The 27,933-nt window shown below is 34.0% G+C and overlaps 2 protein-coding genes and 2 long non-coding RNA genes across 6 annotated transcripts; 1 reads left to right on the forward strand and 3 right to left on the reverse strand.

The window, feature by feature from the left end:
* Nucleotides 1-12,845: 12,845 nt before the first annotated feature.
* On the reverse strand, nucleotides 12,846-14,392 carry LOC129905783 (inactive peptidyl-prolyl cis-trans isomerase shutdown-like). The gene is made up of 2 exons (XM_055981352.1): nucleotides 14,226-14,392; nucleotides 12,846-14,154 (listed from the first exon to the last, which is right to left on the reverse strand). Exons 1-2 carry the CDS (start codon nucleotides 14,279-14,281, stop codon nucleotides 12,864-12,866), a joined length of 1,347 nt encoding a protein of 448 aa, XP_055837327.1. The 5' UTR covers nucleotides 14,282-14,392; the 3' UTR covers nucleotides 12,846-12,863.
* Nucleotides 14,393-15,442: 1,050 nt separating this feature from the next.
* On the reverse strand, nucleotides 15,443-19,049 carry LOC129905784 (uncharacterized). 2 transcript variants are annotated; one of them, XR_008770656.1, is made up of 5 exons: nucleotides 18,934-19,049; nucleotides 18,247-18,862; nucleotides 18,047-18,163; nucleotides 15,684-17,944; nucleotides 15,443-15,620 (listed from the first exon to the last, which is right to left on the reverse strand). It is a non-coding gene; the product is annotated as an uncharacterized LOC129905784 (long non-coding RNA). The 2 variants fall into 2 exon arrangements; XR_008770655.1 differs by lacking the exon at nucleotides 15,443-15,620 and having other exon boundaries at nucleotides 17,224-17,944; nucleotides 18,047-18,169.
* Nucleotides 17,399-24,513, forward strand: LOC129905785 (uncharacterized). 2 transcript variants are annotated; one of them, XR_008770657.1, is made up of 5 exons: nucleotides 17,861-17,932; nucleotides 17,996-19,928; nucleotides 23,480-23,869; nucleotides 23,940-24,108; nucleotides 24,189-24,513. It is a non-coding gene; the product is annotated as an uncharacterized LOC129905785 (long non-coding RNA). The 2 variants fall into 2 exon arrangements; XR_008770658.1 differs by lacking the exons at nucleotides 17,861-17,932; nucleotides 17,996-19,928 and adding an exon at nucleotides 17,399-17,474.
* On the reverse strand, nucleotides 20,939-23,141 carry LOC129905782 (uncharacterized). Its single transcript, XM_055981351.1, has one exon. The coding sequence runs from the start codon at nucleotides 22,662-22,664 to the stop codon at nucleotides 21,129-21,131; it is 1,536 nt and encodes a 511-aa protein (XP_055837326.1). The 5' UTR covers nucleotides 22,665-23,141; the 3' UTR covers nucleotides 20,939-21,128.
* Nucleotides 24,514-27,933: the final 3,420 nt, after the last annotated feature.

The raw sequence follows: 27,933 nt of genomic DNA on the forward strand, positions 1-27,933 counted from the left end.
AAAATCTATAAAAAAGATGAGGAGATGGCAAGGCTTGCAGGCCATACGGCGCAGTCTGAAATGGAGGAATTGGGCATATGTAAAGCACTTTCAGCAATGGAAGTGGATGCATCATGCAGCTCTTCCATTCCAGATCAGCGGTCATCTTCGAAAGTTCCCGAAGAGGGAACAAAACAAACCCCAGTGTCAGTAAATGACACGAACCAAAACCCAGCGTCCGAAAAGGACGCGAAAACAATATCTTCCGTATTGGAAGATGATGAGATGGCTGGAAGTTTGTCCGACATGGACACTGTCAGCGTTGCGCAGGAGGATCTTCTTTCTGAGGATGAGCTATTAAACTCTACCTCAGAAACGGAAGACCTAAATGCCACAGTGGTGGAGGTTGATCGTACTGGTTGTAGCCATGCTGCAGGTGGTACAGATTAATCTCCAACACTCCATAAAGGCTTCGGCCGCCCTTCTTCTCCGACTAAGCAAGTCCGGAGAGGATATAGTCCTGATCCAGGAACCTTGGATTGTAAAATCCTTGGTGAGAGGCCTTGGGACGAAAGATTATTCTCTGCTGTATGTGACGGATAAAGGTGAGCCTAGATCCTGCATACTAGCAAAGAAAACACTAACAGTATTTTTACTCCCTAATTACAGCGATCGTGATATCACAACCGCTACACTGCAGACCTCCAAAGGAACATATTGGATTACGTCTGCTTACCTAGGCCATGATTGTGGGCCGCCTCCGGGGGAGACACTTGGGCGAATGATCGCAGCAGCAGCGAGCCAAAAAGTAGATCTCCTCATTGGCAGTGATGCTAATGCTCATCACACAGTGTGGGGGAGTACTGACGTAAATGAAAGAGGTGAGTCACTTTTTGATTTTATTCTAAGTACTAGTCTCCTATTTGTAATATTGGTAATGAACCTACCTTTGTTACAAAGAACCGACAAGAGGTATTGGACATTACCCTTGTATCACAAACAATTCACCACAAGATAAGGAATTGGGCTGTATCTAATGATCACTCATTCTCAGATCATAGGTATATCCAATTTAGTCTCGAAGATGAATGCACAAAACCCACCGGTTTTCGTAATTATAGGAAAACGGATTGGGTGAAATATAGGGAAACTTTTACTACCTGCTACGATAATCAGGACAATATTTTCCCTTCTAATACAGATGATCTTGACTTAAAAGTCAACGATCTCACCAAAGCTCTAAACAATTCCATGGCTAACTCTTGTCCCATTACCATAATAAGAGAAAGAAAAAACCGCACTGGTGGAACAAAGAGCTAGAACCGCTCAGGAAAGACTGTAGAAAGGCTTTCAATAGGGCTAAACAAACAAGGAACCCATTAGACTGGGACCTGTATAAAGTTTCTCTAAAAAGTTACAAGAAACAACTACGGAAAAGTAAAAGATCCTCCTGGAGGAACTTCTGTAGTAAAATTGAAGATTCTTCTGAGGCATCTAGACTCAGAAAAATCCTTTCAACTAATCCAAACATGCCGAGCTCCCTAAAAGACTTTAATGGCGATTGGACTAGCTCCTATGAGGAATCGCTAAACTTGCTACTAGACACTCATTTCCCTGGTAGCTCGAACTCAATAAGTGACATTGGTCACCGACCCAACCAATTTTATCAAATTAGCAAAGATCTTATTTCCAAGGATAGACTAATATGGGCAATAAATAGCTTCCATCCATACAAATCACCTGGGCCAGATGGTATCATACCCGCTGAATTACAACACGTCTCAGATATCATACTACGAAAGTTGGAAATTATAATGATAAGCTGCATAAGCTTCTCGTATATTCCAAAGGCCTGGAGAGAAGCAAAGGTGGTTTTTATACCAAAGGCGGGAAAATGCTCTCATGTCACTCCAAAAGATTTAAGACCTATTAGTCTATCATCCTTTCTGCTTAAAACTCTAGAAAGAATGATAGATATCCATCTAAGACAGGAAATTGAACCATGTCTGATCTCTAAGGCACAACATGCCTACACTAAAGGGAAATCGGTGGAAACTGCTCTCCATTCTCTGGTTAGCACCATTGAATACTCTCTACACTACAAAGAGTACACTCTTGTCGCCTTTTTAGACATAGAGGGTGCTTTCAATAATGTCAGGAACTCAGCAATCATGAATGCTCTTGACAATCTCAAAATAGAAGACCCGCTTAAGAACATGATAGAAATCATGCTTAGTAGCAGGATTATCAGTTCAGAGTTGGGAAACTTCAAAACCTGTAGAGCAGCCAACAGAGGGACCCCTCAAGGAGGGGTCTTATCGCCTCTCCTATGGAACTTAGTAGTCAACGAACTGCTGCTAGACCTAGAGGGAGAAGGTTTTAAGGTTATCGCCTACGCGGATGATGTGGCAATTGCCGTATCGGGCAAATACCCACAGACACTTGCAGAACTTCTACAAACAGCTTTAAACAAGCTAATTCACTGGGCTAGAGGATGTGGATTGGATATTAATCCCCACAAAACGGATCTTGTCCTTTTCACGAGGAAATACAAGATTCCAGACTTCAAACTCCCTACAATTAAAGAGGTAACACTTACTCTATCCGATCAAGCTAAATACCTAGGACTCATTTTTGATAAAAAACTGACCTGGAAGCTCAATATTGAAGAAAGAGTTAAAAAAGCCAATGTGGCACTCTTTTCATGCAAAAAAGCCATTGGTGGCAAATGGGGATTTTCTCCTAACATTGCACACTGGCTGTACACATCGGTCATAAGACCAATACTTACATATGGGATGGTAGTTTGGTGGACCGCACTGGACAAAACGATAAACTTAAACAAGCTTATCAAAGTCCAAAGGTCAGCAAGTATGTGCATAAGCGGTGCGCTGAGGTCAACCCCTTCTGACGCCCTAGACATACTTCTAAATCTCACACCCCTAGACATCTTCAGCAAACAAGTAGCAGCTAGCTCAGCTACTCGTCTAAAAGCAACCTCTCAGTGGACCAGTAATCATATTGGCCACACAAACATTCTAAACAACTTCGGATTCCTTCCGGATCGTCTAGACTATACCACACCTCAACTGGTGTTCGATAATAATTTCCAGAACTCCATTCCCTCCAGAACTGAATGGGAGAACCTTAGTACTCTGGATAATGACTCTTTACACTTCTATACTGATGGTTCAAAAACCAATGAAGGTGTAGGAAGTGGCATATTTTCGGAAAAACTGAATCTCAGTCTCTTCTTCCGCTTACCAGACCAATGTAGCGTGTTCCAAGCAGAAATTCTGGCGATTAAGGAGGTTCTCTCTTGGCTCAGAGAAAACGTAATATCCAACACGGATATTCGGATCTTCTCGGACAGTCAAGCAGCCATTAAATCTCTTGCCTCCGTCTCTACAAGCTCAATCACGGTCCTCGACTGTCAAACATCTCTAAGGGAGATGTCTGAGCAGTTTAACATTCACCTCGTATGGGTGCCGGGACATAGAGACATCCCAGGCAACTGCAGGGCAGACGAACTTGCCAAACTAGGAACAATTACTCCTCTTCAACCAGAAAGGAACAATATAGGAACACCTATCGCTACATGCAAACTTATGCTAAAGCAGGACGCTTTAAAGAAAACCAACCTCAGATGGACTCAGAGTAATACTTGCCTAGCTACTAAACAAATATGGCCTTGTATAGACTTGAAACGTTCAAAGGGTTTGTTAAATTTAAACAGAATGCATATTAGCTGCACCATAGGTGTCCTTACAGGACACTGTCTAATAGGTAGACACGCAAAAAGAATGGGCGTGTTCTCTAACGATTTCTGCAGAAGTTGCATGGATGAAGAAGAAGAGGAAACTGTTCAACATCTTCTGTGCACCTGCCCTGCTCTCTCTAATAGAAGAAAACTCTATCTAGGAGAATTCTTCTACGATTACACTAGTGATCTAGTGAAAACGGACGTTAAAAGTCTATCTTCATTCATAAGAAGCACCGAGTGGTTCGGCTAGTGAGTCCCAACTTGCTAGTCTTTTGTGGTATCACAATGGATCCATAAGGGTCTAAGTGTGTCGGGTAATTTGCCTGACAGCCACTACTACCTAACCTAACCTATTTTTCGCTTTCGTCATTTTCTTGTATTTTTCATGTATGTTTTACAAAGAGATACAAAAATGTATGCTAGCAAAACTATTTTAATACATTTTGTCCTTCCAAACGTGAGTTTTCACGTTTTTAAACAAATTCTAAACAATTTATGAAAAATTTGTTTGGTAGCACAGATTTATAACTCTTCAAAAAGTTAAGCCCAGAGAAATCTCCGGGCTAAACAACTAAGCCCAAGGGGCTAAGGTGTTGTTGTATTTAACATGTAAATTGCTTAGCCCAGACTGCGTTTTTTTTGTCCAGTTAAAACCGGTTGTAATAAAAAACACACCTATTATATCCTCTAAGTGCCAGTTGTACAAACGTGGATCAACCTTGGTTCAGGAAGTTAACTCACCGGTTTCGGCGGATTAGCTGCGGGTCAACTTCGGTTCAAGCATGAATGTGGCTATTTCTCCATATATGAACCTTGAACCAGTGCCAAACTTCAGCCTTGCTACCGATTTTAGAAGATAACGGCCAATTTCTTCACATAAGTCCTAAGTCTGCTTAGTACCCGGTCTAGCTAGACCAGGTCCTAGCACTAGTACTCGGTCCTAAGGAAAAGTTAGGACCTGAGCATTTCTTCACGTTTATAGGACCTGATCTAAGTTTACAAGGCGGTCCTAAGAATTAATACGTATAAAACTGGTTTAACTGTCATTCTGACAATATTTTGATGTTTGAAATAATTAATTTTGATATTTAAGGGAAGTTTGCAAAATAAATATAGACAAAAAGTAAAAAAAATAATAAAAAGATTATTGAACAATAAAAAAAAAAATGTGGTGGAACTTTACAAGAAGTCAACAAGCAAAGAAATTCGATTTGCTTATCAAAAAATGTCACAGTCAAGAATTAATTCATGAGTGCTGAATTGTATGATCTGGTAAATGTAGAAAATGCTGAAATACAAGATACAAAAAACGACGAAGTTATAATTAAATACTCGAGGTATAAACGAATCCCTAACCTTAATGCATCAGTTTCGTACAGACATTTGTAACTTCATATGTATGTAAAAAATATATGTTAATAAAAAGAATAATTAAAAAAAAATGCAGTCCAGTTATGGTTTTTTTTTTTTACTAATATCCGACTTTTAGAATGATCGATTAAAGTCGCTATACTTTTTTGGTACTTGCACCTACATCAAGAAATGTTCTTTTGTACATTCTTCGGTTACGGCATTGCATTTCCCATTTTAGGTGTTTTTTGTAAATTAAAAAAAAATCATTTAAATCAACAAAAACGCACTTTTTAAGAGAAACAACAAGAAATTAAAAAATCTGTCAGATATCTTTTAAAAAGACTGAAATCCATTGATTTTATTTAAGTTCTAACCGCTAGACTACCGATTTTCAGGTCCTAACTTATACCTAGTCCTAACTAATACTCGGTACCAATTTGACAGTTCTAAGGCTTAGTACTTTTGTGAAGAAATCACTTGGTACCAATTTGAGTACTAACGATTGGTATAATAACCAGATCCTAGCTGATTTTGAGGAGCTAGCTAGTACCGAGTCCTAACTAGTACTCGGTCCTAAATTGACAGTTCTAGGGCTTAGTACTTGAGTGAAGAAATGAGTTGATACCGATTTGAGTACTAACTTTAAGACTAGGACCGGTGCTAACGCTAGGACTCTGTGAAGAAAACGGCCGTAAAAGTTGCTGATCCACGGATTAAATATTTGTACAACTGGCCCTAAGGAATATACCGATATATCGATGTATGTATATCTTTCGATATGTTTATATATAAACACCAAAAGGCATTGTAACAATCATTAAATGATATAGAAATTATCATTTCATACTTTTTAATAAAAAGGAATGTTAATATACAATAAATTATACCCTTTCGTTGATTAGAAAATGAATCGATATTGCAATAATTCTATTCAACAATATATCGAAATGAAAAACATCTATATATTTTTTTAGAAGGGCATCTCTATATTTACCACAGATTAAAGAAATTTCTTTTTGATTCTTAAAAAACAATAGATGAAAAAAAAAACAATAGTCAGCTATTACATGAAGCCTCAAGAGGCGCGCCTCTTTTCAAACGTAATGAATGCAAAAGAGAAAAAAAAGAAAAAAGATGCAACAAAAAATTATCCGACCAGAGTCGTGGGTCAGAATTCTGAGACTCTTTTTTGACGTTTCTTTTTCCACTTTTTTTTTTTCAAAATTCCCTTTCATTTCTTTTTTCTTCTTGGTGCAATACAACAACGACACATTTTAAGAGAAATGTCAAATTTGAGGCCTGGACTCAAGAGGCATCATGTAATAGTACGCGCCTCACAGAATGATTATCAAAAGAAAATTAGAAAAAAGAGTCAAGCCTCTTGAGGCTTCGTGTAATAGATGAGGCAATTCAAAGAATAAAGCCTGTGGTCCGTTCTTTTATTGAACAATGTTAACTATTGTTGTTATGTCAAAAAAATCGTTGTATTTGTTTTTGTTACATTTTGTTACAAAATGTTAACTTTGATTTAGGAACGACTAAATGTTACATTTTGTTGATCTGTCAAAAGAAAAATTTTTGAGATTAATTTTATGAATGAATAAACAAAAAAAAATTAATTTGGTACTGAAATAATTCTTTTTAATTGAATTCTAAGCAAATTGAAACAAAAATATGCATTCAATAATTTCAAATATGGAAACAAACAAGAAATTCTCTTCTCACATCATCCCCTCTCTTCCCAATTTAGTTGTGTTTGACAGATTAACATTGAAACTCAAGTCCAGAAGCTGAGTTGGAAAAAGTAACAAAATGTAACTATTTGACACTTCAACACTGGATTTAGGAACGATGTTGTGACGTCAAGATGTTACACTTTGTAACTTTTTTCTCATTTAGGAACGACGAAAGTTAACTATTGTTAACAATAGTTAACATAGTCGAATAAAAGAACGCATCACTGAACTACACCAAAACACAAAGTCAAAAAAAGTACAAAAAAGTAAACACGATGTTTTTTCTTCTTCCCCCTGGTAGCTTGTTTGTATATCTCTCTTTCATTTAAAAAAAAGTATTCGATTCAAAAAGCTTTAACAAGACCAAGCTTTCAATTTTCACAAAGTTTTAAAAACATATACACTCAAACAATCAGCCCTATTCTGCTGTTCCCGTGAATCTCAGATCCGATTCACACATTCGGTTCACTTTAACTCTACCTTGCCATTCTGCTATCCATCGGGTAAACTGCATTATCATCCCTCAATTTGACGTCGAGGTGAACGTCAAATTAAAAAAAAAATGGCGACGAAGTAAATTGAAAGGAAAAAAAAATTTTTGTTTGTGTTTATTTGCATAGAAAAAATAAAAGCAGCCGATTAAATGTTAAGAAATAATTAAAAATTTATGAAAAGTGGCATTTTGCTTAATTTCAACGATGGTGAATTTATTTTTACAAACAAAAGTGACAGATCCGCAACATTTTTTATGCGGATTGCAAATGTATGGAGCAAGTTCATTCACGTGATTAGTGGAATACTGAACAACATTACCGATATTACCGACGTGAGTTTGGATTCCCCCCGATGAATAGCAGAATCGTAATTGGTGAATATTTAGCGATTTTTCCCCCCGATGGATAGCAGAATAGGGCTGAATATTTTATATCCTTTCCGTAAGGTAGCTCTTCGATCACATAGTTCCTGTCATTTTGCGAAAAAAAGCTCTTTTGACAAACAATTGAAATTTCAAATACAGTCCATTCCCTATAAGTCGTACTTCCTTTAACTCAAATTTTTTAACCGTTTTTAATGAAACCGCCTGCAACAAAAAGATTAAATAGATTCCTCCTAGTCGAATTTCCCTCTAACTCCAACCAATTTTCGTGTCCTGTGACAATTCGACTTAGATGGAGTTGACTGTAATTTGTTTATTTTTAAATTTTTTTTGTATTTGAAATTTCAAAACTTCAAAAACAAAAGAGCTTTTTTAGTTAATTTTTTCCAATAGATGTCAGGTAAATATACATGTGATATTAGGTCCGTTTAATGAAAAAAAATCTAGGACAGAAGAGATCAGAGCCGCACAAGTTTGTAAATACTGTCAGAACAAGAAAAAACAGAGATGTTCAACTTGGCATTTAACAAGATTGACAGTTGTCTAAATCTGTTGCAAAATTTTAAATTAAAAAATCATTCCCCGTATTTTTAATAAATTATTAATTAAGAAATTCATTTTTAATTTTTTATTTTTTCTTATTTTTATCACAATCAAACAAACAGCTGACAATTGACACTTTTCACTCACTTGTTCTACCCCAAAAGTAGGAGCAGAAAAACTTGAACTTTTCTGTTCTAAAAAACTTTATGAAACACAAAATGACAGATTGTAGAACAAGTTGGGGCGAGTCTTTTTTTCATGAAACACACAAACTTGTACTTTTTGGATCTTTTCTGTGCGGATCAGATTCATTAAACAGACCTATTTATATTTTGAGCTTTGTTGACTTTTTCGTACTTTTTTGACTCTGTGTTTTGATGTAGTTCAGGCTTAACAAACAAGTTGAAGTTATTTTAAAAAGTATCAATGGAGTGTCGGGTAATTTTTAGAGGCCGAGTCCAAAGAAATTAAAAAAAAGGAATATTTTAAAAGGTGAATGCAAAGTGATTAAAAGAAGTGAAAGCAACTGTGAAAGAGAAAGACATTTTTGCCTGCAAGGCTCTCCACCAGTGCCAGCGATTTCTTTTTACCTATATAGTTTTGTTTTTTTTTCGTGTTGCCTAAACACATAAATCGATAATAAATAATTCAAATTAATTACAATAGTCTTTATTTCTTTATCATTTACATTTTAATTAACTATTCCGCAACAAAAAGTTGTCGGAGGGCTTCGGAAAAAATTTTATTTGTAATTGTCAAAAATACAAGCATTTGAAGTACTTCATCGCATGCAAATGACATGCTTTGAATTTTGTCGGAGAGAATCTCCGATCAGCTTATCGGAGAATTACCTCGAAGAAAAAAGTCTCCGATTTGTAGATAATCGGAAAAATCCGCACCTCGCTAGGGCCGCATATCTCACTAAAAACATATACCTAAATACTCTTAAAAATAATTTTTTTTTTACTTAATTTGTGTAAATATTATTATTTGAAAATAATTGCATCCCAATATATTTGTATTAAGGCTTGGCCACACCGAAGGGTACATGCGGTAGCGGTACGGGTAATTGTATGAAAAAAATTCCACATCTGAACGTTGATATGTCAGTTTGAAATTTATTTCATACAATTACCCGTACCGCTCCCGCATGTACCCTCCGGTGTGACCAAGCCTTTAAATAATTTGGAGGAATTTTTCTAACTTTAAAATACATTTACCTCAAAACGACGGTTTTCGTTATGTTGTTATTTAAAAATTAAGATTAAAGAGAATATTAAAATCTTGTTTTCCTTTGGCTTTTTTGGTCGCAATGGTTTTAGCAATGAAACAATTAAGTAAACATTATCTTTTCCCGACGTTTCGACAGGGGTTGCTGTCTTCTTCAGGGGAACTTTATTTCATCAAAATAAAAACAAATCATTTATTATCAATTGTGTAACAAATTTAAACAATTTGCAATATTGTTACATACGTTACATAAAAATACTGTTACATTACGTTACATAAAAATATAACAAAAATTTTAAATAATAATCTACATACATTAGGTCTGTTTAATGAAGAAAAACTGGAACAGAAAAGATGAGAACAGCACAAATTCTTGAAAACTGTCTGAACAAAAAAGATCAGAAAAGTACACCTTCCTATTTTATAGGGTTGACTTTTGCCTATCAGTTTTGAAATTTAAAATTAAAATAATTTTTTTTTGTTCTGACTTTTCATTCAAATAAATTATAATTAATCAGAATATTTTTCACATTTTGAATTTTTCGTCATATTAAGAAGATTCTAAACAAATTTCCATTATTTTGAATTTATTTAAATATATTTTTGTAAGAATAAAACAAATCAGTTGCCGTTTGACACTTTTCACTCGTTTGCTCTAACTAAAAAGTAGGAGCAGAAAAACTTGAACTAATCTGTGCTGGAAAACTTCATGGAACACAAAATGACAGTTTGTAGAACAGTTTAGGGCAAGGTTTTCCTCCATGAAACACACAAACCTATACTTTTTGGATCTTTTCTGTGCGGATCAGATTCACTAAACAGACCTATTAAAAGCTTTTAATGTAGACTGTAAACTGTCATCTAAAATAATTATTTTTTTAATTATTTGCCATCAGTTTTTTCCTTTAATGTTAAAAATCGTTAAATCGAGTCAAATACAAAATTAAATTGATACGGAACTATTAAAAAAATACATTTTTGCATAACAGTTTACGTAAATTAGTCAAATTTCTTTGTGAGTTTGATTGAGAAAAATATTTTCTCAAGTCAATGTTAAAGTTGAGAAAAATCTTAACTTGAGTAACGACTATGAATTCCGCCCTAATAAACATTCATAAAATAAATTGATTATTAATCAAATAACTGTTTGACTAGAATGGTGAAACATACGGTTTTCTAATTAAAGAGTTTTCTTAATTTTAATCATCTGAAGAATCATTCTAGTCAATTCGGAGTTGTAAAATCACTGTATCTGTACATGTTTTCTAATCCAGTCTTGGTTCATTATATTACTGATAAACACTCACTCCCACCATTCACTTATGAATTAGTATGAAAGAAATCATTCGCTCAGGATACCCTTCCCTGCCAAATCCTATAGAGTATAAAGTAAATCTCAGGGGCCCTATTTTGTAACACGATTATCGTTGAAACTACTTCGTTTTCGTTGAAATGCGACTACGTATTACGATAATCGTTTTACTTCAACGATACTCGTTAATCTTTACGACTGCCATTTACCTATCGTTTAACTTTCGTTTTCGTTTATCTGTCATAATAGGTCCATTCCACACTCAGTTTGAAACTGCCGAATTTAGTTATATTTGGTTGTTTTTGGTCAGAGTCTGTTCCCAACTTCAAAAATTGTGTAGCGCTCACGAGAGAGTACAAAATTTCCCCACCCTGACAAATTTAGCCCAAAGAATTTCTTCCGGCAGAAATATGAGTTCTGTGAAATGAAAAGTTGACGTATGTCAAACAAATAAATAAAGAAGAAAACAAATCAAATTGTAGTGATTTTAAATTGAATCGCGTTTACGTGTTTTTTGCATTAAAAAAGTGTTTATCGAATTAAACATAAAATATGAAACTGTGCTGTATAATGGTGTTCAACTTGTTCCAGACTTTTTGGCAGTCTTTCGTAGTTTTATTTCCTGCTGAGAGAATTCTCTCCCAACTCTCATTAATTTGACAGACTGCCTAATTTAGTGCACAAAAAGTCTGGAACAGACCTAATATTAGGTGTGTTTTTTATTACAACCGGTCTTAACTAGACAAAAAAAACGCAGTCTGGGCTAAGCAATTTACATGTTAAATACAACAACACTTTAGCCCCTTGGGCTTAGTTGTTTAGCCCGGAGATTTCTCTGGGCTTAACTTTTTGAAGAGTTTTAAATCTGTGCTACCAAACTAATTTTTTCATAAATTGTTTAGAATTTGTTTAAAAACGTGAAAACTCACGTTTGGAAGGGCAAAATGTATTAAAATAGTTTTGCTAGCATACATTTTTGTATCTCTTTGTAAAACATACATGAAAAATACAAGGAAATGACGAAAGCGAAAAATATGACAACTCTAAATTTTTATTGTGTCTGCTGTTTTCGGAACATTCAATATACAGTGCTGCCAAGATTTCAGGTTAAGCCCCGAGGCGTTTTTTTTGTCCAGTTAAGACCGGTGGTAATAAAAAACACACCTATTATTGCTTTTGCTGGTTGAGTTCATGCAAGCCTAAAAAAATATTTTTTTTCGGTTTAGTTTGGCCAAACGACTTTCTCGTTTTACATAATCGCTCTTTGTCGTGACTTTCGTTTACTTCACTATCGTTGACTTGACACTTGTTTCGTATTACGTAATTGAGCCCCAGAACAAGCTTAAATGAAGAAATTCATCCTCAAATACTATGGAAGCCCAGGTGGTCTATTAAGTAAAAAGAAATAAGTGGCAAGTTCACGATACAGAAGTAAACGATAACTAGGACAAAGAACGATTATTCAAAGAAAAGGTCGCAAGACAAGAGATCGAAAGAAAATATTTATTTTCATTCTACCGGCAAACACAATAAAATTAAGTCAAACGATAGCCAAATAACAGTTGTTAAGATTAACGATTGTCGTTGAAATAAAAGGATAATTGTAATACATTACCGCATTAGAATGATAACGAAGTAGATTAAAAGACAATTTATATACAAAATAGGATCCCAGAAGTGGATGAAAACAAAAACCCCAATTAGACCGAATAAGTAAACTAGGAGTTGGAGCCATTAATAAAGTAAACCAAGTCCAGTTTTCTTTTTTTTTGACGGAGTATTGATATGAAGTAGTAAGATTGAACAATTTTATGAAAACTAGTAGCTAGGTATTCAATGTAAAAACTAAAATTTTGCTTTTTATGGCATTCCTTTGGCTTCCTCCAAGACTCATAAGTACTTTCTAACGATTTTATTATGCAATTCCCATCTCCTTGTGCAGATGGTGGCACTTCTGCTAGATCATTACTCATGAGAGTATTTTCCTAAAACAGAAACCTTTATTATTGAAAATACCTTTGAAAATTGTATTAATTAAAAAATCAAACAAAATTCAAAACAGAAAAAAATTTATTTTTTGACCAGTGTATATGTGGTATTATCCAGAGGAGAAAGTTGTAACTTCATATTCATTTCTTTAGCCAATTCATCCACAACATTGATTTCTTTTGAAGTCAAACCCGTGGGTAATTCGAACGATTTGAAATTCTCAGTTTTGTTTAATGATTGTATGACATTAGACATACCCTCTCGGAATGATGAATCTGTATCATTTTCAGCAGTCCTATTCATCTTATTCTCATCACGTTTTATAACCGAAATAGCTCTAGTCCAAAGCTCTCTTTCGTTGTTTTTGTAATTACTATAACGCATTTCCAATGTTTTCAGTTCCTTATTTACATCCACATTGTTAGGTTCGATGTTTTGTGCTCTAATCAGCAACGTACGTGCTCTCGTGAATTCACCTAACATTAGCAGAGCCCTGCCTTCCTGAAAAAGAGCTTTGCAACTCATTTTGTCGTTTGCTAAGCGTCTTATCTCTCGGCACATAAGAATAGCCTTGTTGAACTGGTTTAATTTGTTATAACAAACGGCTAAATTCGTGTGAAGCTTTATCAAAAAAGCAGTTTGTTGCTCCTGCTCTTCTTCATTTTTAAGCTGGCAAAAATTTAATGCATTAACTGCTTTCATAAAAGCCTTACAGGCGTTCTTATACATTGATTGACCAAAAAAATCAATTCCTTTAAGATGAACTTCTTTGGCTTTAATAACAACAGCTGGAAACTTGTTGCGATTTTCATCACTAAGTTCATCTGTTGCATTCATATCGCCTACAGCATTGAAATCGACACATTCAATTATAAACAATCCGTCGGCCTTTGGTTTAACTCTTGGCGGACATCCCATTTCACGAAAAAGCAATTGGTAAGATATTAAAAATTGAGCCTCTTCGCCTTTGTGCATTGATTTGACAGCTTCTTCTAGTCCCTCTAACACATCCCCTCGCCCGGTATAAAATGAGTGCGAAGAGCCACGAAGAAATGACGAGTCAAAAGGTGCACCCTCACCCTCCCAATATGCATTGTAGCGTATACATACGCGTGCTATATCGGGAACCGTTCCTTTTTCGTTGTTGCCCACCTTTGTTATCTTTTTGTGCATGAAATCATTTAATTTCGTCATTTGTAAACGAAGTTCTTCAAAGGAATGTTGCCAAGGCGAGACAAGCTTAGCATTATCAACGCGAGTATCATCTTCACTATCTGACCCGGGATTAATTTCATCAAAAATGTCCGAAATAAACTCTTCATCATCAAAATTGGCGTTTATTTCAAATTTAGAACCATTAACAATAAGATCACTGTAGTTAAGATTGAAATAACGTTTTTAATATTTCAAGCAAAAAAATCCAATGAAATGAAATACAATTACCTTATTGATAGAGGTTCACTTAAGACATTCAATGAAACTTCTTCCTCGGGATTCATTACAATTTTTATATTTATTATTTCATATAAATAAGAGTAAATCACCAAGTAAATAACGGAAAACAAAATAAACTAGTCTCATCGACAAACTATCTAAGAATAAGAACCATAAACAAACTATATCAAGACTGGAAACTTTCGTACGTCTTCCCCTTAAACCAGAACTATAATTGACGGATGGAGTCGGATGCTAATGTCAATTGTTGTTGTATTTCCATAAGTTTCCATCCGACGAGTGCGGTTGCGAACGCCAGTTGTACAAACGTGGTTTATCCACGGATCAACGTTTGAACTCGGTTCAACTAATTTGCAGTGTTGTACAATCGAGGTTCAGGTCTTAACCCATTGCTGAACTACGATCAGATGTTACCCACCCATGGCATATTGGTGGGTTAGCAGTGGTTCAGGTGATTTTTAAGGGAAAAAGTTTTGCTTTCTCACTTTAATCCGAGTTTCTTGACAGTTTAGCTAAAAGCTGGTGGAAATTAATATGGTTTTCCCAAATGATTGGCACAGTACACATAATAAGGTAATATATTCCGAACGTTTTCAAAATTTGTTTGTCAAAAATGGGCACCAATCTGTCAGGTCGGCCTTTAATTTTTATATTTCAATCGCAGTAAACAGGAAATTTGTTTTTGTTTTAATTTATGAAATGTCATTTAAAAATATTATAAATTGAAAAATAACAAATTTTCTTCGTAAAATGGTAAATAATTGTTTAAAAATTAGTGGTGTGCGTTGTTTATCGGTTTTTGTGCGTTTTTCGTCGGTATTTTAAACAATTAAGAATACGGTAGCTGACAATGGTCGCCAAAGTGTCATGTGTTGACAATCTGGCGACCAATGTCAGTTCGGAATATACCCTTCAAGCAAACAGGTCCGACCTCGGTCCGAATCCGCTCCGCCTGAGACTGAGCTGAGTCCGACTTCGGATCAGAAACTGGTCCGAAGGCGGCTCAAATTAGTATGGAAATTATAATCACCGCGAAGTCGATTGCATATGTATTGGTGTGGTGAAAATCTCCATTCCGAGAAAACGGAGCCGAAGGCGGACCTGAGTCGGAGCAGCGAAAACCTACCAGAAAGAGGAATAAAAAAGGGATGACGTTTCGCATTTGCGACCAAAAAAAGAACTAGATTTTTTTTTTTTTACACTGAAACTGTTTTTTTTTTATTTTATTTTGGCAAACGAAATTTTCACAATATATACAATATAAAATAGAATACATTTTTTTCATTTTATTTTATTTGTTGTTGCTGCTGTTGTTGATGTTTCTTTAGATGCCCAATCGCATGTTTCACCTTCTGCCTTTTTCTTCATCATTAGAGATTACATCTACAACACAAACAGAAACACATCATTTTAATCCAAACACTTTGAGCGATATATACAACATACCTTTTTTTGTTTCCATATTGTTAATAGTTTGATATAATTGTTTATAATTACACTTATATTTTATTAACAACGACACGAGACACGACGCGACTAAACACTTCAACAAAAAATAACAAAATGACGCTTTTGCTCTTGTTGGCTATGTCTGTCTACTTTTTTTTCCTTTTCTCAGTTTTCACCACGATTCTCTTAGACTTTGTGTTCATACACAAAAAGTTGCAAGTGTGTGAGTGCAACCCCGCTTTTCTCGATCGGAGGTCGGACTGTCTTTATATTTATATTACCTTTTTATGTGTACTGTGAATGATTGGGGTGTTTTTTTTTTTATTTGTTTTGGATGTGTTTGTGATGCTAAATAATAAATAAAATAATAACACAGCTTTTATCACTTTTATGTGTATTTTTTAATACTTAATTAATTTTTATATATGAATACACAATTTTCTCCAAAAAAAAAAAAAAAACATCAAACAAATAAAACAACCCCCCAAGAATTCTCCTCGTCCTGATCAGATAACTTGATGAAGGTCCGGCCACCATTAGAATAGGCAAAAAACTATTTTCACTAAAATAATGCTTAATTTTTGTGTATTTTCTTCCAAATCACAATTAATAGACGGACGATACATTTTTACCAACTTTGTGCTTTATAAAATAACAACAACTGACAGTGACATTAGGTATATATATGTATACTAAAATTTTCTTGTATATAAACCTAAACTGGGGTTCAGCTGACTCTCACTTCATCTACAACTATACAACCCACTAAAAGTTGAACTTGGTTCAAGAGTTAACTTGAGTTCAGCTGATCCGTGAGTTAACCCTCAGGGCCAGTTGTACAAACGTGGTTCATCCTCGGATCAACGCTTGAACTCGGTTCAACTCATTTGCAGTGTTGTACAATCGAGGTTCAGGTCTTAACCCACAGCTGAACCACGATCAGAAGTTACCCACCGATATTGGTGGGTTAGCAGTGGTTCAGCCATGGATCAGGTGATTTAAAGTGGAAAAAGTGTTGCTTTCATTGAATAAGAAGTACAGGAAGGGGTGTTTATCCAAATAAGTGAAGCCACTTTTTATTAGTGTGAGTTGTACAGATGCACATGTATTGGTAAAGGGTCGGAGTGCATATATATTGTTCACTCAAGGGGCGCCAATAGAAAAGTAATTGGTCTCGTGAGAGACTTCCGTATAAGTGCTATTTTTTATCATAATTATATACGAATTTTAAACTGTTTTTTTTTTTTCAACTAAAAACAGACTGAAAATTGTTGCAAAATCATTAAGATTAGCTAAAACATTGGCGGTCAATGATTGCATCGCCTTGTCATCACCAATAAGAGTAAGTTCGCCCATGGAAAACGAGCTCGAAATCTGACAGATTATATAAAATGTTTGACAGTTTATATAAAATTTATTTTTTTTTTTTATTTTTTTGTGGCTTCAATCGCCAACTCTATAGGTGTGATATACACCATTGTATATATATTTCCAGGACGTCCAGGTGAACGTCAAATTAAAAAAAAATGGCGACGAATTAAATTGAAAGGAAAACAAAATTTTTTGTTTGTGTTTATTTGCATAGAAAAAATAAAAACAGCCGATTAAATGTTAAGAAATAATTAAAAATTTATGAAAAGTGGCATTTTGCTTAATTTCAACGATGGTGAATTTTTTACAACCAAAAGTGACAGATCCGCAACATTTTTTATGCGGATTGCAAATGTATGGAGCAAGTTCATTCACGTGATTAGTGGAATACTGAACAACATTACCGATATTACCGACGTGAGTTTGGATTCCCCCCTATGAATAGGGGGGTTCACATTCACCAACTTACCGGACAGACCAGCTGCCATTTGGTCTGATCTGATGCTGTTTTGATAATGTGAACACCCATCCAACGGCCTGTCCGGTTTGCCGGATGGTTTTCAAAAAATTTTGATTTTTTGGTGGTCGGACGGACATGTTAGTCAATTAAACGACATGTCTGTCCGGCAGACAGTGATAATCCATTCTCTCTAATTTGAGAGCAGAATAGGGTAAAGATATATTAAAAATAAGCTGAAAAATGGGTTTTGATGAAAATTGTCTGATGAGTGTGAACGAAAAATATAATTCGGCCATCAGGCCAAATGACAACCGGTCTGTCCGGTAAGTTGGTCAATGTGAACCCCCCTAATAGCAGAATGGTAATTGGTGAATATTTAGCGATTTTTCCCCCCGATGGATAGCAGAATAGGGCTGTAAGATTGTATCTAAAAACAAAATAATAAATGAATTAAAATAAGAATAGATCTCCTCTTTAGAGTTATACGATTGGGAATCTTATTCTGCAGAAAGATAACCAATTTACTTACGCTGTTGTTCATTATGTTGCCTTAGCAGTTCCTCCACATTGCTTTTGAATGATTCATCTCCACTTTGGTTGTTAAGAATTTCGGATATGCTCTTATTCATTTCTTAACTTGCTTCAGCTGCATCTTCCAATTCCATTAAAAAAATAAAAACAAAAATTATAACCCATCTGAATTACGATTTAATTTTAAAACATTCATACCTTTTCTAAAGAAACAACTTGATCCTCCAGGCTCCAGCTTAGCTTTGGCTTAGTTTTGTATGAGGCCAGTGAGCTTCGTTCAGCATGTAGTTTAGCAATAGCAATTAATTGGCTCTCCTTGCGACATTGCGAAAGACAGGTAGTAGCCAAATATTAGTAGTAGATAAGCAGTTGGTGATGTTAACATACCACAGAGTACATCAAATAGTTCGACAATTCTTTGGGATACATTTTCAAAGAAATTCGTTTCCTCTTGATGTATAAAGCTTTGAAGTAGCACACTTGATCCACAATTAGTTTTTTTTTTCACAAAACTCTTCTTGGTTTTGCATCAAAAGTTTTTCTTGTTGCGGAATGGCACGATGTTGTTGCATTGTTGCATATTCCGTGATGGTATTCCCCATGGAGGTAGATACCCATCGTAATCGTAGCCCCAGGGGCGGTGAAAACCAAATGTCGGTAGATTGAAGTTTTGCAGATGCATTCCCTGGTAGTATGGAGGAGGCTGCTGATGCTGTGGAGGTGGTTGGGAATGTTGTTGTGGAGTAATCATCTGAGAAGGTGGCTGATGGTGCGGTTGCTGCGGTGGATGTTTCTGCTGAGGCGGAAGTCCTTGCTGATGTTGTGGAGATTGAAATACAATTTTTAGGTAACTCGTACATATAAAAATATTACTATAGTACTTACTTTATCATCACTTAAATCATCAGTTCAAACCAGAGTGTAGTGATAATACCATCTCATAGTTGGTCATATCGCTAAACGCCAAATTCATTTCTTCACCGACGACTTTAATATTTAAATCATATTAAGTATTCATTTTCATTTTCATTTTGTGGAACTTTTCAAGAGTTCATTTAATTTAAATTTAAAATTTGCAAAACAAAAGCATCAAAAAGCAAACATAAAATAAAGTTTCTCAAATTTGAAGTTTTAGCAGTATGAATGGGTGCGTTCAATCACCTTTAGGAGGTACGTTCTTTTTCTAACAAAAGTCAACTATGGTTGTTATGTCAAAAAATGTTGTTGAAATTTCTTTGTTGAATTAGTTGGGTTCTTTTTTATAAATCATTTAGGAACGATTTATTGTAAGATATATTTCAAACTGTCAAACCACTTGACAGTTTATGTGCATTATTAAAACAAAAACTCATGTTTTTTATTCAAAATAAATTCTCTCGCGTCATAAAATTACAAAACTCTCTTCTTATTTTTATTTTTTCCGCTTATTTCCAAAAGAAAAACATTTTTAAGTTTTTTTTTGTAAACAAAACATCCACTTTGACACATCAACAACCTAATGATTGTTCAACTCATATCATGGAGGTGAGTTGGAAATAGTTATGTCGAATTCCCTTCTTTCCAGAAGAACAATTGTCTTCCGACTCCAATAAAACATTTTCAGAAGCATTGGGAAGATACAAATAGATACAAATCGGATCCATTTTGGCTACGTTCTAGTACCCCTTGTAAAAGAACGACAAAAGTTAACGAAAGTTAATAATAGTTAACTATTGTTTGAAAAAGAACGCACTTCGGTGGACTGCGTTGAACGCTGTTAATTTATTTTCTTTTGTACCTATCAATTGTTTGTCAAATAGAAGTGAAAAAGAAAATGATAAATTCCATCAAAAACGAAAAAAAATAAATTTATCAAAGCTGCAATGTGCCTTGTTTACTAGGTTTGTAAGGTTTGTAAATTTGTAGTTGCAATTTTGTATTGTTATTCGTTCCAAACATAACTAATGAATCTGTTATGTACTTGAGTACATAAATTAAAAAACTTTTAAATACTTATTTAAGTTAACATTTATTGAAATATAAAATAATACGAATATTATAACATTGAAAGTTTAAGCTCTTAGGGCCAATTTATTGAGCCTCCATTAAATTTTGAAATTTATCGCTTTAGTTAACGGCCTTGTTAAACTATTGACGCCTTTAAGTATACAGCATTAAAAATTCATTTTATTCACTCTACTTTAGTTAAAATCCTTACTTTTAATGGAAACTTTAAATTTAAAACTCTGTTAAAAATATCCTAGGGATTTTTTATTTTTTTGAAAAATAATCTGTCAAAAGCTACAATTTTGTCAAATCAAATAGAATTGAATTTGAAGAAAAACCATAAAAACTATGGCCCGTAAGTATTTTAAAGCTGAAAACGCCAGGCGAAAATGCACGAGATTAACGATATACCAGTGGTAACCAAAGAATGCTACAACATACAATTAAAGCCATGAGAAGAGGTTAAGTGAAATATTTAATTTTTTTCAGCGCATCGGTGTCAAATAACAACTTGAATTACTTATTTATGGTACAAATGCATATGTGTTTACCTACAAAAAAAATTCTAGTCTGGACTTTTATTCATAATTGTGATGTTTTTTTAATAATTCTTTAGCTCATTTGACATTTTTCAATAAAAAAATAAAATAATTATAGATATGACATTTGACACTAATGGAGAGTGAATAAATAGAAATTCTGTTTAAAACCTCCATTTGCTCTAAAAATCCCTCTTAAAAGGTCGAATTTGGTGTTTTAACTAAAACGACTTTTAAATTTAATGCTCAATTAGTTAAAGATGCCAAACTTCAAAAAAATCCTTAAAAGAGACTGAATTAAACGGAATTGGTTTTTAATTTTAAAATTCCCTTTTTTAATGACGATTTAAATTTAATGGAGAGTCAATAAATTGGGCCTTAGTTCTTGTTAGTTTAACACGTGTAGTCAGAATGAATTGTCAGTTTTTATTCGAGGTTTTACATGAGATCTTTTGTTTCTGTTCGATTGTAAGTTTACATTATGTTTATACACGACATGACATATGACATGACATGACACGCCCCTTTTATAATAAATTGATTAAACATACATTTTTAGTCAATACTTAAATCATAATCCTTTAATTTGACTCTTGGTTTTATTACCCTCTTCGAACCGCTTGGTTGTTCAGGAATGTCCGGTATAGGTTGAGAGTTTGAATTTGCTAGTATATCAGGTACGGCTTTCGATGTTTTCATATCTGGAAATAGTAATTTAATACTCATTATAGAATCTGAATTATCAATTATTGCTTTAGATGAAATCGCTTGATAAATGCTTCTATCAATTAATGAAGTTTTGTTAGAAGAACACTGTTTCGCTGAAGAACAAGTCGGTTCTTCTTCTAAAAATTGAGCTCCAGGCGAAGCGGTGGTGTAATAGTCTTCAGGAGATGCAAAACTTTTGCTGTAATCTTTATCAACGCTTTTTTCTGGAAATTTGTTAGGACGAATGTACACACTATTTCTTGTGAAAAATTTGTCATCAATTGTTTTAATAACATAACGGCGACTCGATTTTTTTTTAACAATTTTTCCTGTTGTCCAAGGAGTTTTATTATTTTTGCGAAACCATGCTGTGTCCTTCACACAATATTCTTTATAAGGTTTTGTTTTGAGGTTCGCGGCTTGAGATTTAAGACCATTAGTTGCGGTGGTTCGATAGTCTAATTTTTTTTTAACTGGTTCATGCAATGAAATTGGAATTCGTCTTACTGCAGCAATATGTGGAACCGCATTCTCCTTTAGGTGTTTTTTAACTGGTTTTAATGAACCACGGCCTTCAATCACGTCTGCAAACTCAGTGATAATGGATTCTGGATTTTCTTTTATTTGATTGTTGTTGAACACAAGCTCACATATATTTTTTTTATTAATGAGCTTAAAATATCTGCATGCCTCAAGTCCAAGAATAGTTTTTACATCCAGATAAGTGACTAAAAATCGCTGCTTACATTTGATTCCATTGAGTTCAACTTGCAAATAACATTGGCCAACCAATTTAATTACTGAACCTCCAAATGCTTTCAAAATATCCTTGGTTGTAAGCACATTCGGTTTATTTTTAAATTGCTGCAAACAATTAACAGAAATAACATTTGACTGAGCTCCTGTGTCAAGTTTACAATTAATCAGATTTCCATCTATAAATGCATTCACCGACCAGTCTTTCGAAGAACATTCGGTTTTGCCAGCTAATGTGGAGATTGTAAAAACTTCACCCTCATCATGGTTGTCATTGCCAGTCTGAATCTGATGGACGTGGTTGTAGTTATTTTTATTTTCTAGAAGGTTTTTTTTATATTTCGGCGAGCTTCTGCATTTCTTTGCCCAGTGATTCAATTTGCCGCAATTATTACACTCATCACCATAGGCTGGACAACGCCGGGGATCGTGCAGCCGTCCACACTTGTTGCATGTCTGATTTTGGTTTGTATTCTTTATTTGAAATTTTCTTTTTTTTATGAAATCTATAGAAACTTCTTGATTTTCTACACTGGCAGAGGACATGCAATTTGACTGGCTATGAGATAACTCACTTATTCGGCACTGCTCTACAACAATTTTTTCGGATGGAGTTTTTTCACGCATAAGGCGCTCGCGTAAGGCAGAATTTGAGATACCAATAAGCAATTTATCCCGAATGTTTCTTGATAGCGAATTGCCAAAATTGCAGTCGATAGCATGTTGTTTGACTTTGTTATAGAACACATCAAATTTTCTTCTGGAAGTTGTCTAAAATTTGAGTTCCAAAATAAATAACTAGAAAAGATTTCATTAGAAAATGATTTAAAGAAGTCATCAAATTTAGCCAGGACTTGTTCAAACTTAACTTCAGTGGCGGGAAGAACAGGTTCAACTTCGAGTTGTGCAAATTTGCACTTTAGATCTTCACCGCAAGTCATGAGGAAAACTGCAATTTTTCGTTTATCAGATTTTTCATCTAATTCATTTGCAATTAGATAGTTGGAAAAATCTGTCTTCCACCGTCGCCAATTTTCTGCAACATTTCCATTCATCGAAAAAGGTTCCATTTTTAATGCCGCCATTTTGAGGTTGCGTGATTCGACGATTATTTTATTTTATCTTTTCTTAATAAGATCCCGATTCTGTCACCATGTTATGTACTTGAGTACATAAATTAAAAAACTTTTAAATACTTATTTAAGTTAACATTTATTGAAATATAAAATAATACGAATATTATAACATTGAAAGTTTAAGCTCTTAGTTCTTGTTAGTTTAACACGTGTAGTCAGAATGAATTGTCAGTTTTTATTCGAGGTTTTACATGAGATCTTTTGTTTCTGTTCGATTGTAAGTTTACATTATGTTTATACACGACATGACATATGACATGACATGACAGAATCCACTGAGAGTTCTAGTTATAAAAATGAAAAAAGGAATTCGTTCCATTCATTGTACCCTCGAAGAAAATCATCAACGTCGACCACACCATTCACGTCACAGAAATAGCAGTCAAGTCGAGATGATACTGCTGCTGCCAATACTGGTGCCTCCGTTTCAACACCAGAAGCATCAGCAGCATAACCTCTACACTAACATCAAGTCAATAATCATTCGTGGAGGACAGTATCAATAATTCAATGAGCTCTGAAAAACGCAAAGAAGAATGTTTCCCACAAATTCAAGGAACGCATGGGAATACACTTTTTGATGCTTTTCAAACTTAAATGGAATAATTTTTATAGTGGTTAAGAAGAAGAATATTGTCAACTTTTCATGAGTCTCGAAGATTTCAAAGAGGAGACAAAAAACAATTCGCAGCTCAGGTAAATCATCTTAATTGCTCTTTGATATTTTTTTAAGTATTTGTTCATAAATCCCTTTCTTTGTCCCAAGGAAATTACTTTGGCTAAAATAATCAACGATAATACAGCCAGCCATCAATTAGGAAATAGGTGATCCAAAAAAACGAAACCGATAATCTGAAAACTCCATTGGCGAAAAGTTCACTGACACTAAACAACTTCTTAACTCCTTGACTGTTCTAGACAATGAATGCAAAGAAGTACGTTTAATGTTCTTTTCTTTATTAATTGCTGAAATGTGTGCGTTTTACATTATCAACTTCTTTTTTCGTATTTGCAGTCAATCCCACACCGGGTTTTGGCTGAAAAAAGGTGCCTACGATATAATCATTACGCTACTCGAACAAGAATTCTCTTCATCCAATCCAGATAAAGAAAATCTTTACTGATTGTGTTTGTACAGCAATCGTTGACCAATCAACAACCGAATCTCTACGACGAAGAAGTCCTGGCCATTCCTTCATTCTTTATTTAATAAGATGTCTTGTTGTTGATGCTCGGGTTTTTTCATTCAACAATAAAGTTTTCGTTAGAAACATTTTGTTCATGAATCATTGAGTTCAATGATTAAAAAATAAGTAAATATAGTGCAAAAAGATAACAAAGGGTGTGTTTTTGATTACGCCCGGGCATTGGACAAAAACAAAACGAATCGGTTATCGCCGATAGCAGTTTACAAGGTAAATGCAACAACAATGCAACTAAGCCCGAGGGTGTAAGGTGTTGTTGCATTTAACATTTTAATTACTTAGCCTCGACTGGTTTTTTTTGTCCAACTTTTTGCTGAAGAAAATTCTGTGGAATGTCCGTATAATTACCAGACTTGTTGAATACTTAAATATTAAGTTCTTTTTGTTTTGATATTTTTTAACAAAGAGGACCTAATCCTTGGGAAAGCGCCTATGAGACGCAAAACTATGATACGCACGACTATGATACGTGTAACGATGTTACGAATTCAAATAATACGAACTGTTTTTTGTGTTGTTTTTGATCTGGCAACAGTAAGAGGAACGTTGTGAAATAATGACAATAATGAAACACAAGATGTCGTCGGTTCAAAGGAAAAACTCACTAAGTGCTACTGAAATCCTATGTAGTTAGTGAGTTTTTCCTTTGGACCGACGATGTGTAATCAGATTGGTCAAACATTAATAAATAAACCAAGGAGAAGATGAGATTGGTTGAAATTTTTTTGATGAGGTTTCAGAGAATATGTATGAATACGAAAAAGAGGTCTCAGGTCAGATGTATATGTACATGGGTTTGACAACTCATGTTTGTAGGAATAATTTTAGAGAAGAAAAGAAATAAAACTGGAGGGATATGCTTCCCTTTGAGGCAACTAAACTGGTCAAAATAATGTACATTTGGGCTTTTGTGGACCTTGTAGGTTCTGATATTATGTGGAAATTTTTTTTCGAGATTTAGGTAGGTACTGTCCGTGCATCTGTGGGGTTGAAATTTTTGAAGGAGTTTTATGTGAGTTTACATTTTTTTAATGTAAGTACCCCGCATCAGTAGATGTACTTCAAACTTGAAACTTTGCTTTATGAGACGTTGTATGGGTTTTTTTTAACAAAAAAATATGTAGAATTCTTTTTTCCCGTAAAATATTCTACATGCCGGTAAAATAATTATTGGTATATAAATGAAGCTAATTGCAATATTGCTGTGATTGAATGGACTCTCGGTCTAACAATAAAAGCACGCATTCGCCCGAGTGTATCTTCTAGGTGCCTACTATGAAATTATGTAGGTACCTACAAAAAACGTTTTATAACATCATAACATGATTTCTTAGCGCAATAAGTTCGAGATGTTAAAGGACAACGGCAAATTGAAGGTGCTACCACCAAGCCTTATATGTGGAGCTTAAGGTATTCCACGGGTCGCAACCCAACCCGCTACCGCTCTGACAACCCACCTTTTTTGTTTAAAAAAATTTTTAAGACTTCTCATGTAAGTTTTTAAACTATCAAGCAAGATTTTAAGTCAAAAGTAATTCTACCAATCTAATAACTTGACATATTACAGTACCTACTTAAGAAAAAAAGACGCAGCACCACCCCTTGCTAAAGAGGTCAGAGACATACTAAAAATTATTTAAAAAAAATAAACAAATTTGTATTTCAGTTTCAGTTGTTTCAATTTGGTGGGGGAGTTTCATTTTTGTTATTTATTTATCGAAGCAATCACCAGGGATGCCATTCTAGCGACTTTGTCGCTAGATCTAGCGACATTTCAACTTCTTCCGCGACAAAAAATATTTTGGTGTCGCTAGATTATTTCTAGCGACTTTTCTAACGACTTTTGAAGCCAAGCATTTCTGAGTTGTGAAACGTAAATACTATTTTTATTATATAACAGCACAGGTAATTGTATATCCCTGGCATTTATATTAATTTGACATTTTCATTTTCGTAATTCCAATACTGTAATTGTAATAAATTGTCAACAAAAACTTTAAATTCTATTATTCTTATTCGAAATCAGCTTAAATGACTTAACAAAAACTGTCATACCTATGAACTACCAGAAATGGTTTTAAAAACAAATATATTTAAAAATAATGCTGTTGAATAAGTTTGAATTTTTGAAAAAAAAAAAAAATAAAGTTATTCAAAAATAAATTTTTGTTGAGCTTTATTTTACAATTTTTTTCTAGCGACTTCTAGCGACTTTTTGTCTCCAGAATTTCAGCCAATCTAGTAACTTTTAGGGGTTGGCCTAGCGACTTTTCATTTCAGCTTGTGGCAACACTGGCAATCACCAATAAGAAATTTGAATTTTTTTTTTGTAGGTCTGAACATTTTTAAATATGCACGGAGAAAAATGAATCTAGTATTTGTTACTCCAAATGACTAGTAAGATAATTAAAGTAAAAAACCTTAGATTTTTAATAAAATTTATCTTACGTATTGAACTTTTACTGGCTCCGTAAAGTAATTTTTACAAGTAAATTATAGTGAACAAAATATAGTAGTACAAACTTTAATTGTAGTAATATTTTCATTATGTAAAGTAAAATTTATTTTCAACTACAAAATTGTATCACTTTTTTTACTTTAAAATTCTAGTTAAAAGTATTTGAGTGATTTATGGGTAGATTTTGCAAGTTTTACCTTACAGTACAGTACCCTAGATACAAAAAAAACTCATGGGTACTGTCATTGAAAAGTGCGCCATTTTGTTATCCCTTTATTTTTTTTTATCATAGTTAAGTGCGGAATAATTGTAAAAAGTAAGTGGACATGTCGTTTCCAATTTGTTTTTATAATTTGTAACTGTGTGAAATTTTTTTAATAATTAAACCATTAACAAAAACAAACTATAATTATTCTCTTTGTAGCCTCCAATGTAAATGATTTTTTGCATGTCGACAAGTCTGAACATGAAATGTCTAATAGATGAGCACTATTTCATGTACAAGAGGATTTAATCTTTGATTTTCTGGACACGAAGTCTTACACCAGAATTTGAAATCATTGCGTTTTTTTTCCTTTTGAAAATATAGTTTTGTTTCAACGACTTACTTTGTCTTATTTTGAGCATCGTTTTTTCCGCAATTGCAGCTGGCATATTCTTAACAAATTAAGGTAATTTCATATTATTAATGATAGTTTCCTAAAGAAAATTGTAATGCATGAATCTACCAATATTATAATAAAATAAAAGTAATAACAATTATTGAAAAACATAACTGGGTCACACATACTTCCTCCTAAACGGCTTTGAGGAGCAATTGCGCGTAATTTTACCCAAGTTATGTTTTTCAATAATAATTATTACTTTTATTTTATTATAATATTGGAAGATTCATGCACTACAATTTTCTTTAGGAAACTATTATTAATAATATGAAATTGGCTTTATTTACTCATGAATTATTTACCTTCCATACTAGTTCAAGTTACTTTAAAAAGTAGTATTTTCAGCATTACAGTAAGGTAAAATATGTACCTTATTTCTAGTAATTTTTGTTTGAAATTCATACTAAAAAATGCTTTACTGTAAAGTAAATC

This window comes from Episyrphus balteatus, chromosome 1, assembly GCF_945859705.1.
Source record: "Episyrphus balteatus chromosome 1, idEpiBalt1.1, whole genome shotgun sequence".
Lineage (NCBI taxonomy): Eukaryota > Metazoa > Arthropoda > Insecta > Diptera > Syrphidae > Episyrphus > Episyrphus balteatus.